At 41.9% G+C, this 12971-nt stretch overlaps 1 protein-coding gene across 3 annotated transcripts in view; it reads right to left on the bottom strand.

Moving 5' to 3' along the window:
• Positions 1 to 8669, bottom strand: part of p2rx2 (purinergic receptor P2X, ligand-gated ion channel, 2) — a 61867-nt gene extending 53198 nt beyond the window's left edge. The window contains exon 1 of one of the 3 annotated variants that reach the window (XM_078227359.1): positions 8572 to 8669. In XM_078227359.1, coding sequence (XP_078083485.1) covers positions 8572 to 8618 — 47 coding nt within the window. In that variant the 5' untranslated portion in view covers positions 8619 to 8669. Of the gene's footprint in view, positions 1 to 8323 lie in introns of all 3 variants that reach the window. The other 2 variants (XM_078227357.1, XM_078227358.1) reach the window with 2 other exon arrangements.
• Positions 8670 to 12971: the final 4302 nt, after the last annotated feature.

The raw sequence follows: 12971 nt of genomic DNA, 5'->3' as shown, positions 1-12971 counted from the left end.
CAGAGAATTGACTGTCCTGTCACATCTTTCAACTATCAGAAAAGGTGCAAGCCACTAGGGGGCTGATGGTAGCAATCTCTCCTTGCCTTTCCTTCCACACAACCATCATTTTGCTTTTCTACAACTGTCCTGATACTGTACCTTTAAGGGATGTATTTTAGTCATGATTCTCATGCAGAATCTGGTTTAGCAGTTTTTTGTATTATCAGTGCTGTTCTGTCTATAACCGGCATCCTGTATTGTTACTGCAGCAATTATTACTTCTAATTGATAGAATGTTTATTTTAATCTGGCCTAGTGCTGTTCTGTTGTTTTTAGTGGTTCCCCTGGGGTTTTGCAGAGTAGGGCTTGATAAGGTTGATTGACAGGTAAGATCATATGACTAGGTGGATCAAAGCTTATGCAGGGAATTCAAGCTTAGTTGCTGTCTTGGAAGCTGCAGAGAGAGAGGTGCCCTTTTCAGTCTCTGAAGTCTGGAGACTGGGAGCTGCCAGTGACCAGGTTTACTTCTCTGAGGTTTTGCAGTTTGAGGATATATCCTTCTCTGAAAACTGCTGTCTGGATCTCTGTCCAGAAATGTTAAAAGGCTAGAAATCTAGCACCAAGTGAGCATCCTTGTTTTTTGTGCTAACTATTTCTGAAGAAGAGTGTGTGTCTATGGGGATATTGCTTTAGATTAGAACTATAAAGATTACTAGCTAAGAATGATACTTTGTCATGTTTAAGTATTTTAATTGGTAAAAATTATGTTAGTTTTTTTGGTATATTCTAACTGTTTTCTTAAGCAAAATTTGTTTTGATAAAAGCTTCCTCGTGGGTCACTTGAATCGTACCTGGAGTGAAACACCTTATGCTCACCAATGCCAAAATCAAATGTAAAAGTTGGGATCTAGGCGAACTTCATAAAATACCTTGGAGTTTTTGACCCAGTCTCTAACAAATAGTACAACTGAGCACAATAACCACATGGTCCTTGTTTGCCCTGCTGGCATTGAATCTATTTCAGTTTAGACATGGTTCAGACCTCATTTAGAGCAAGACTTGGACCAACGCATTGCAGGTGCAGCGCAGTCAACTTCTCACCCATGTTGTTTTCAGTTTGGTGTTACTTCTCCTCGCCCTTTGCTAACACAAACTCACATTGAAATCGAAACTAAAACAAAAGCAAAATACTGCAGATGCTGGAAATCTGAAATAAAAACAGAAAACGCTGGAAAAGCTCAGCAGGTCTGGCAGCATCTGACCAGAGTGAAACAGGATTAACCTTCTGAGTTCAATATGACTGTTGTTAAACAAGAAAAAATCTGGAGAAGAATCAGACTGACTCATTTCCAGGACGTTCTGTTTTTATTTCACATTGAAATCAGTTCGATGATTATGCAATAAATTGTTACTCATGCTGAAACCAACACAAATAGCCACACAACTGTACTTAGAATCATAGGATCACAGAATCCCTACAATGCAGAAGGAGGCCACTCGGCCCTCCACCCACTTATAAACTTGTGTGAAATTCTGGCCCACATTAAATTTAACAATTGGTTAGATTAGTGGTTGAATGAAAGGGAATATAGAGAAAGGGAATATAGGGATTGGTGAACAAGGCGAACATAGGAGAGTTAGAACTGCTACTTGTATGAAATTAAACACTGATGTGGATTGATTGGGCTGAGTGATTTGTTTCTGTGCTGTACTTTTATGTAATTCTTATGTATTTTACCAAATGCATGAGTTACCAGCACCTTGCATTTATTTGACACCTCAAAATTAGGGACCACACCTCAGCACTTTATAGAATTGTGGGAAAAACAGGTGCTAAGCCAAATGAAACGCTTAGAAAAGGGTGACCAAAAGTTTAGTCAAAATGATCTGTTCATGTGCATTAGGAGCCTCTTTGTTAGTTTAAAAGGAGAGACTGTCATTTAAATGAGCTAATGATTCTGCTAAATTAGCAGACAAGGAACTACATACAAAGCATTGTTACTTTTCAGCATAATTTCAACGGCAGGTTATCAGACCTCTAAAACATGAGGGCCAATTGCCCTTTGTACATTTACAATGATTGACTGATCACCAATAAGTGTTCCATTTATCAAAAACCATGACAACCGTTTGGGTCCAAATCCATTGTAAAATCAATGTTCTAAAGTAATGAACGCCTTGCTTAATGCAGAGTGGAGCGACAAAGACCCAAGCCCTGCCATTCACACCTCCTTTAAACACATCGCTTGTCTCTTCACTATAAAACCTTTCATTTCTTCTCTCCTGCCCACCACCCTATCACAGACCTTCCCTTGTCATTTTTCCACACTCCCTCTTTCTCATATGTTTCTATTTTTTTTCTAGTTCTGCTGAAAGATCAAAGATATCATCGCTGTTTCTCTCTCCATTGATGCTGCCAAACCTGATGAGTATCTCCAGCATTTTCTATTTTTCTCTAAAACCAACAAGGTGTCAGATTTAAAAAGAATTTGTACCATTTCTTCAGCCTTTCCAATGATGTCGTATAAGGGTGCCTGGAATGATCGAGATAACCCCTTCGATTATATGTTCTCTGTGTTGTAAATGTACTTTTTTTCCTATACTCCAATGAAGTGCTTTGGGGTGTTTTATCACACTAAAAATGATGTTCCGACATTAAATGGGGTACAGGAGCAAAGGTTTTTAGGGAAATATATATACAAATCCAGTTAGTAAGCAATTAAAATGACATGCAAAGCACTGGGAGTTACTTCTGGAGGACAGAATTAAAAAGCAGAGGCATTATATTACACACATAGTACTTTGCACAGTTGTTGTCTTGACACAACCGTTACACCACAGGAGAAGACCATTCACCCCATTGTGTCTGCACCCCTGCCTTCTCCCCACAACTCTACCCATATATGCTTTTCAAATAATAATCCAATTTCCTCCACAATGCCTTGATTGACCCTCCCTCCACTACAGTCTCAGGCAACACACTCCACAACCTAACCACTCACTGTGTGAAAAAATTCCTCCTCGTGTCTCCATAGTTTATTTTGCCAGTTATCTTAGATCTGTGCCTTCTTGTTCTCAGTTCTTCCACCAATGGGAACCGTTTTCCCCCATCTACTCAGTCCAGACCCCCCATGATTTTGAATGCATCTATTAAATCTCCTCTCAACCGCTTCTTCTCCAAGAAAAATAGTGCCAATTTCTCTAGTCTGTCTATGTAGTTGGAAGTTCCTCATCTCTGTAACCATTCTTGCGAAGCTTTTCTGCAATTGCTCTAATGCCTTCACATCTTTACTGAAGCTTGGTACCCAGAGCGGCAAGCAATACTCCATCTGAGGCTGAAGCAGTGTTTTATGGAAGTTTAATATAACCTCCTTCTTCTTATAGTCAAAGCCTCTATTAATAAAGCCTGTGGTTTTCATAATATAAAAAAGGTATAGCGGTACTGGAGAATGTGCAAAAAATAAATGAACATTAATGATGTCAATTATAATCTCTTGAGTTCTATCAGGGGAAATTGACAGGCTAGGGAAAGATCTCTAGAATAAATAAAGCATGCTCCTTTAATCTGGAGTGGTGCCCAGAACATGGGCGGCACGGTGGCACAATGGTTAGCACGGCTGCCTCATAATGCCAGAAATCCAGGTTTGATTCTCACCTTGGTTGACTGTGTGTCTGTGTGGGTTTCCTCTGGGCGCACCGGTTTTCTCCAACAATCCATTAGTGGGGATTAGTGGGGTAAATACATGGGGTTTCAAGGATAAGGCTTGGGTAGGACGCTGTGTCGGAGAGTCGGTACAGACTCGACAGGCCGAATAGCCTCCTTCTGCACCATAAGGATTCTATGGTTCTGTAATTCTAACAGTTGGATACAGGTACAACCGGCAAGCTTCATTATAATAGTGACAGAGTCAGAAAGAAAATACTCTGTAAATGTGTAGCTCCCACAATCCATTTAGAGATTTACTTGTGGCTGGTTTTAAAAATCCTTCTGTTATGGTGAAATTAAAGTGATGGATACTTGGACACTAAAATGGTTACCTGGCACACAAAATGGACTCTGGGAAGGGACATTAAGAGGCACAGACATTACACAAAGAGTTAAAACCTGCAGTATCTGAATTACTGCAGGAAACTGGTCAGACCTGGGGCACCTTAAGACTTGAGATAAAGAGCAGACCCAGAACAATGAGTTTGATAACAAGGTCAACCACTGATGGGGACATAAATGCATAAATGTATATATATCGAAACCAGTCATTGATAGAGGACATAACTTCATGAATGTATCCATTCTATGTACAATGATGTGTTAACTGTCCATGTCTGTACCTGTCTGCTTGTAACGATGTGTTAACTGTCCATGTCCGTACCTGTCTGCTTGTAACGGTGTGTTAACTCTCCATGTCTGTACCTGTCTGCTTGTAACAATGTGTTAACTGTCAGTCTACTCAACTTGTAACGATGCGTTAACGGCTAATGTCCGTACTGCCTATTGTCTAAAAAGTATAAAAGATGCTCAACTACCATTGTGTAGTTGAGAAGGTAGCTGCCAAGTACTGCAGAGTACCTGAGTTGATTGAGGGAGCCAGTGGATATGGTTTATTTGGACTTTCAGAAGGTTTCTGACAAAGTCCCACAAAGGAGATTAGCATGTAAAATTAAAATACAGGGGATTGGGATGGATAGAAAACTGGCTGGCAGACAGGAAACAAAGAGTGGAAATAAACAGGTTTTTTTTTGAATGGCAGGCAGTGGGATACCATAGGGATCAGTGCTTGGACCCCAGCTATTCACAGTTTATATTAATGATTTATGCAATATCTCCAAAATTTCCAAAGCTGGATGGGAGGGTGAGCTGTGAGGGGGATGGAGAGATACTTCTGTGTGATTTGGACAGGCTGAGTGTGTGGACAAATTCATGGTTGATGTAATATAATGTGGGTAAGTGTTATCCACTTAGGGAGCAAAAACAGGAAGGCAGATTACTATCTGAATGGCCATAGATTGAGAGAGGGGAATGTGCAATGAGAACTAAAAGGGCTGAATGGCCTGCTCTGATATTTTATGTTTCTATCAGCAAACTGCTTTTCAAGTGAAAAATGTCAATAGTGGTAGGCAGTTTATTTTGAATAATGTGGTATTTTGAATCATTAGTCTTTAGAATTTTATCATGCCACAGTTTAATTAATTCATGCCTATTAAACACATGGATTACACAAAAATACTTGCTTCTGATTGGGGGAAGGTATATGGAGGGATCACTGCTTCTCTTTATTTTTATTTATAATCTAGAACCTGGGTGTAGAGGGCATAGTTTAAAAATTTGAAGATGATGTGAGGTTTGGAAGTATTGTGAACTGTGAGAATAGAGGATGCAGACAGGCTGATTGATGGGTGGACACCTGGCAGATTAAGTTTAATGTCAAGAAATGTGAAGTGATACATTTTGGTCAGAAGAATGAGGAAAGATGACATAAACTAAAGGGCATAATTCTAAAGAAAGTGCAGGAGAAGAGGGAGCTGGGTGTATATGTGCATAAATCATTGAAGGTGGCAGGACAGGTTGAGAAAGCAGTTAAAAAATTATACTGAATCCTGGGCTTTAGAAATAGGGGCATAGAGTACAAAAACAAATAAATTATGAAACCAAAAGAGAAAACTCTGGAAAATCTCAGCAGGTCTGGCGGCACCTGTAAGGAGAGAAAAGAGCTGACGTTTCGAGTCCAGATGACTCTTTGTCAAAGCTAAAAGACATAGAAAGTGGGGGATATTTATATTGCAGGGGGAGGGAATGAAAGATGAGTCATAGCCATAGAAACCAAAGGAAAAGACTGCTAATAGCTGTCCACAGAGAGAATAAAGGGTGTGAATGGCCAAACGGCAGTGAAGCTGTAAGCTGTGACAAATGAAGATGTTGGGGGAGGTGGAGGGGGAAAGATGGGACAGAGGTAGAATGTAGAAAAGGGGAAGCGGAGGGAGAAAAGGTAAGGGAAGGGGGATGAAGGAGGGGGAAAGAGTGGGGGGGGGAAGAAAAATGAAGAAAGACAATAAAGAAATAAAAGGTAGAGAACAGTAAAAATTTAAATAAAATAGAATGAAAACAAAGGGGTTGAGGTGGGGAGGGGCAAATCATCTGAAGTTGTTGAATTCAATGTTGAGACTGGAAGGCTGTAAAGTGCCTCGCCGGAAGATGAGATGCTGTTCCTCTGGTTTGCGTTGAGCTTCACTGGAACATTGCAGCAGGCCAAGGACAGACATGTGGGCATGGAAGTTGGATCATGTGTTAAAATGGCAGCAACCGGAAGGTCAGGGTCCTGATTGCGCACAGTCCAAAGGTGCTCAGCAAAGCGATCACCCAGTCTACGCTTGGTCTCCGATATAGAGGAGACCACATTGGGAGCAGCGAATGCAATAGACCAAATTGAAAGCAGTGCAATTGAAACACTGCTTAACCTGGAATGAGTGTTTTGGGACCTTGGATGGTGAGCATGGAAGAGGTAAAGGGACAGGTGTTACACCTTCTGCTATTGCATGGGTAGGTGCCATGAGTGACGGGAGAGGTGTTGGGTATAGTGGAGGAGTGAACTAGGTTATCCCGGCGGGAAAGGTCTCTGCGGAATGCTGATAGAGGGAGTGAAGGGAAGATGTGTTTGGTGGTGGCATCACGCTGGAGTTGGCGAAAATGGCGGAGGATTATGCTTTGCATGCGGAGGCTGGTGGGGTGAAATGTGAGAACAAGGGGGATTCTATCCTTGTTTTGGGAGGGAGGGGAGGGGGTGAGGGTCATCGCGCGGGAGATGGACTGCACACTGTTGGGGGCCCTGTCGAAAATGATTGAGGAAAAAGAAACATTGATGCGTATAACAGAGAGCCAATCAGCAAAAGAGAGGTTCCCATCCAGCGGTGATTATATAAGAGGTTCTGGAACCGTGCTCCAGTGCTGTCCACCACCATTATACTCCTGATTTAATGTAACATAGCAGAACACTGCTTGATGAAGCACGGCTAGTTTTTAGTTTGACATTAATATCTTTTCTCTTGCTATCATGACCTCCCGCTCATTCCCCAGCTGTGAAGGTGTGGAAGTGTTGTGGGAAATTTACCACTTCGGAGTCAGACGTGGAGGTTCAACAATACAGTTTTATTTCGGACAAAGCTTTGGGAGAATGCACTGGTACTCCGCAGTACTTGGCAGCTACCTTCTCAACTACACAATGGTAGTTGAGCATCTTTTATACTTTTTAGACAATAGGCAGTACGGACATTAGCCGTTAACACATTGTTACAAGTTGAGTAGACAGATACGGACATCGATCGTTACAAGCAGACAGGTGTGGACATGGACAGTTAACACATCATTGTACATAGAATGGATACATTCATGCAGTTATGTCCTCTATCAATGACTAGTTTCGATATATATACATTTATGTATTTATGTCCCCATCAGTGGCTCCTTTGTGAAGACAGAACCAAAGTACGTATTTAGTTGGTCAGTCATTTCTTTGTACCCCATAATAAATTCCTGTTTCTGACTAAGGGATAATTGGGGACTCAAATAATTAATACATAAGAACCATATGGTATATTTAGAAACGATGTGGCGAACACGTTTTCTTAGGGTTCCGGCACCGCAAAGTTAGGCACCACAACCTCACATGCCAAATTAGACATGTTCTGTGTTAAATCGGACGAGCAACAAGTGTGTTAGCCGCGTCAGACGCAAACATGTGAACTCGGTTACAGAATGAATCCTTGGAAAATACAAGAAGACGGGTCCCACTGGGGTTAGGTAATGTCAGTGTCTCTTTCGCGGTGGGAAACAGTAAGAAAACCGGAATAATGTGACACCGGGGCCCCGTTCCTCTCCTGATCTTTGCCAATATTCCGCGGGTCAACTCGGTTCACAGGAGCGGATGAGTTACAATCAGGATTTGAGACTTACATTTAGAAGTTCCCGTGTAACCCAAATGTTTATTCTAAACTACAAGCGCTACAGGACCCCTGAAACTTACTATTTATTTACACATCAAAGCGCCGACTCCGGGCTCCCTGGTGTTGAAAGCCCAAGAAGCTTACTCAAGATTACGAAGCTAAATCCAGAATGAATAAAGACCTGTCGGTGCTAAAAATCACATCCACCCACTATTACTGATGTTTGGAAATTGTTCGGTAACACAGCTCCAGTTTGAGAAAAAAGTGTTTCGACTCAAATTTATGAATTAATTTATTCCATTGGAACTCAATGCTGGCGAAAAAAAATTGATGTAAAATAAACCTTATATTTGAAATTAATTTACTCGCCTCAAGTTCGATGGTAGCAGCCTGAAGATGTACTTACATGACAAAATACAATATGATGAGGAGTTGGATTATTCTGTAGATGATTCCCAGGGTCCGGTTTTTAACCACCACAACTTTGGGAGTCTCATAATCCCAAAATTCTGTCCAGTGCAGGGTAAACGTTTCCTTATAACCCATGTTTGTAAATCCCTCTGAAATCTGGATTTAAACTTGTTGGGCTCCAGCAGGATGTAGCTTCTTCAACCTGCAGAATGTAACTATCTCAGCGCCGGTACGCTGCTTTACCTTCTGTAGTCTGACGGATAGCTTCGTCCTGACTGTAAATCACACATCAGAGCCCTTCTTCCCTCATATCTCCTCTCCACCAGGGTCACGGAAGAAACAGCGACACCTTGGGGATCCAGCTATTTGCTCCTGGAAGTGTCATTCGGTCGCAAGTTAAAGTATTTGGGGCTGTGTTGTACATTCCAGGGAGATTCCCAAGTCTCCCCGCATTGAAATCTGCAAGTCTCTTAAGTAATTCTGGGATCTTGTCTTTATCGGAGCAACCGCCTATTTCAAGCGTTAAACATGCTTTGCGCAAAGCACTCCCAGACATTTGTTAGTTTGAACTTGTCTTTCCTGCCTCCTCCGGCAATTTGGTATAAAGTGATTAGCTGAACCTATTTTAACCACACCATTTAGATTGAATGTCTCCATCAGATCGGTTGCATGAAATTACATGCAACTGATTACATGGAATTTCAGCACCAAACATGCCATTCACCTCAACTGCTCCAAGGTCCACATTCTAACCCCTCTTTGGACAAAGTTTCTCCTGAATCCTTTATTGGATTATCTTATATTTACGGTCTCTGGTTTTTGAAGCCCCCCGCAAGTGGAAACATCTCTACATCTACCCCATGAAACCATTTCATAATTAACTCGTTTATCAAGTTTATTTTAAAGACGAGTTATTCTGGTCTCTCTGCTCACGCCTTTGTTCCCTTTTGCCAGAGATCAGCATTGTGGCTCATTGCAGAATGGGTATTGGAGACAGATTGGACAAACTTTTGGTTTCTTTTCACTTGAAAGTCCGAGGCTGAGGGGCGACCTGATAGAAACTTACAAAATTCTGAGAGGCAATGGATAGAATGGATGGTCAATCTTTTTGACTAACCGATTAAACTAAATCAAATTAACTGAGGGTCAAATTGAAAGGGGCAGCCCCGAAAGAGAAGGGAACTGCCCGCGACAAAAAAAAAGCAGAAAGGAAACTTAAAAACATCAGACTAAAATGTGATTACAGGGGTCGATAATACACCCCAGCCCCTGCGGTGCCCAACAGGCATGGAAGGCATCAAATAGTGCCCTTGGACACTGCATGCTCCCTCTCCAGGGACAGCCGGCCACGAATGTAACCACAGTAGAGGGACAGACAGTTGGGTTGATGACCCCCTCGGGTTGCCTGCTCCCTGAACCTGAATAGAATGGATAGTCAGAGAGTTTTTCCCAGGGTAGAAATGTCAATTATTGGGGGATATATGTTTATGGTAAAAGGGGGAAAGTTTAAAGGAGATGTGAGAGGCAAGTATTTTACACAGAGGGTGGTAAGGAATGTGCTGCCAGAGAAGGTAGTAGAAGCAGATACAATAGCAATGTTTAAGAGGCATCTTGGCAGATACATGAATAGGCAAGAAATAGAGGGTTACGGACCGCATAGAGGCAAAAGATCTTTGGTTTAGAAAGAAGTCTTGTGTCAGCGTAGCTTGGTGGGCCGAAGGACCTGTTCCTGTGCTGTATTGTTTTTGTTCTTAGGACTCCAGGCCTTAAATGCCTCTTTTTCTCAGTGACCAGAACTGGATTGACCAGACTTTAACACCCTCTAAAATGTTTTGTACTGTTTGTATATATTGTTTTGTTACTTTCTGTCCATGGTTAGATATATTCCTCATTGAATTCACTGGGATCTCAACATCTCAGGATTAATTGCACCATTAGTTTGGTATCATCTTTGAATTTGATCAATTTCCACTGAGTTGTTGAATTCAGGTCACTGAGGCAAATTGTAAGCCTAAGAAGACTTGGTTCTGATTCCTGGATCCCCACCCCTACCATTTCCTCCCACTCTAATGTGACATCACGAAGAAGCACGACTGACTTCCAGCATTTCAGCCAAGCTCTTGCATAGATATAGCTTTACCCCAGTGTTTTGAGTTTAACTCATGACTCTTCATCTGGATCTAGAGGTGTGCAGGGCACAACTTCGAAGGTTGCGAATGGCACAAAACTTGGAAATATTGTGAAATGTAAGGAGGATCGTGATAAATGTCAGAAGGACATAGGCTGGTGGACACGCGGAGGATTAAATTTAATGCAGAAAAGTGCAAAGTGATTCATTCCTGTAGGAAAAATGAGGAGGGGCAATGTAAAAGAAAAGATTAAACTCTAAAGAGGGGAGGGGTGGGTGGGCAGAGGGATCTGGACGTATATACACAAATCATTGAAGATGGCAGGGCAGGTCAAGGAAGTTGTTAATAAAGCATCCAGGATCCTGGGCATAACAAATAGGGGCACAAAGTACAGAAGCAATAATGTTTATAATAAACCTTGATAAAACATTGGCTCATCCGGAGTATTGTGTCCAGTTCTGAGCACCACACTTTAAAAAAAGTATATTAGTGTCACAAGTAGACTTACATTAGCACTGCAATGAAGTTGCTGTGAAAATCCCCAAGTTGCCACACTCCGGCACCTGTTCGGGTACACTGAGGGAGAACTTAGTACGGCCAATGCACCTAGCCCGCACATCTTTGGATGTCTGGTTTCCTCCTACAGTCCAGAGGAAACCCACGCAGACATGGGGAGAATGTGAAAACTCTGCACAGACAGTGACCCAAGCCAGGAATCAAACCCAGGTCCCTGGTGCTGTGAGGCAGCAGTGCTAACCACTGTGCCGCCCACATTCTTTAGGAAGGATGTGAAGACATTTAAGACAGTGCAGAAAGATTCATAAGAATGGTCTGATGGATGAAAATCTTCAATTGCATGGATAGATTGAAGAAGCTGGCAGAATTCTTCTTGGAGCAAAGAGAAGTATGAGGAAATTTGATAGAGGTGTTCAAAATCATGAGGGGTCTGGACAGACTAGATAGGGAGAAAATATTTCTGTTGACAGAAGGATGGAGAACCAGCAGGGACTGATTAAAGGTTATTGACAAAAGAAGCAATGGTGACATGAGGGCTTTTTAATGCAGTGTGTGATTAGGATCTGGAATGCATTGCCTTAGAGCGGGAGGTGGAGGCAGATTCAATACTGAGGCCCTCAAAAGAGAATTAGATTAACTATTCAAAGAGAAAAATACTGCAGGGCTTTTGAGGAAATTTCAGGGGATTGGGACCAGTTGAGTTGTTTATTGCTGAGTGCTACCACAGATATGATGGGCCGAATTGCCTTTTTCTGAGCTGTAACCATTCTATGATTCACTGATACAATTGTCAAATTTCTTTTACAGCTAAGGCTACACCAGCAGGTTTATAACAGTCCAGTTAAATGGAAAAAAAAATCAAACTGCTGAGTCAGATGGGATCTTTGCCTTCTGAAAGCATTTTGGTTTCCATTTACCAGACTGGAGGCCTGAATGAAACACTAAACTCATGTGATACATTGGATCGACAGGGAGAACTGGCAATTTTGAGACAGGCATTTCCCTCCTCGACTCCTTAAAGCCTGTCCACCATGTACAACGTACATGTCTGGAGTGTTATGGAATACTCCCCACTTGTCTGGCGAATGCAGCTCAACACCATCCAGGACAAAACAGACTACTTAGTTGGCACCCCAATCACCAACTCAAACATTCACTCCCTCCACCACCAATGCACAGTGCTACATACAAGAGGAACTACAGCAACTGAAGCTCCTTTTAAAGCTCCTTCCGAATCTGCGACCTCTACCACCTAGGAGGGCAGAACATCTAGATGTTCCTCTTCAAGCTACTCACCATCCTGACTTGGAACAGTATCGCCATTCCTTCACTATCACTAGGTCAAAATCCCAGAACTCCCTCCCTAACAGCACTCTGGGTTTACATCACATGGACTGCAATGGTTCAAGGCGAGGGCTTGCCACCAACTTCTGAAGGATAATTAGGGATGGTTAATAAACGTTGGCCTTGCTCAGATCCCATGAAAGAATAAAACAAAATGTGGCAATTGTCAGTAATTGAGGCGATAGCATTTGATTTAAAAAGAGACAGTAATTAAGCACTGACTGGAAGTAGGCTCGATGCTGGTGAAAGAGCAGAGGAATCTGGGGGTTTAAGTTCACAGGCACCTCCAGTGGAAAAGGTCATTAAAAATCACTAATGGAATTTAAGATTTTCATGATGAGAGCTATAGAATATAAAAACTAAGAGTTAACAAAACTTTAATAAGACATCAGTCAGTGCATTGTTTGCAGTGCTGGACTGCAAACTTTTTGATGGGTGTTTGGGCTTTAGAAAGCGTTTTGTATATATTTATTTACCAGAAAACTCAATGTAAGCTAAAGGAACAGCACTTCGCCTCCACAGTGATGCTGCACACTGCATTCAGTTCAACATTTTCAGATCTCTGTCCTCAGTTCCTTTCCCTTTCCTCTGCAGATTCTGGTTTTTGTTTCACTTTTTCTTTTCTTTGTTTTCAGTCGCTGTTCACTATTCTGC

This window comes from Mustelus asterias, chromosome 13 (assembly GCF_964213995.1).
Source record: "Mustelus asterias chromosome 13, sMusAst1.hap1.1, whole genome shotgun sequence".
Lineage (NCBI taxonomy): Eukaryota > Metazoa > Chordata > Chondrichthyes > Carcharhiniformes > Triakidae > Mustelus > Mustelus asterias.
The sequence above is the reverse complement of the archived record's forward strand: the minus strand, read 5'-3'. Positions and strand labels throughout refer to the sequence as shown.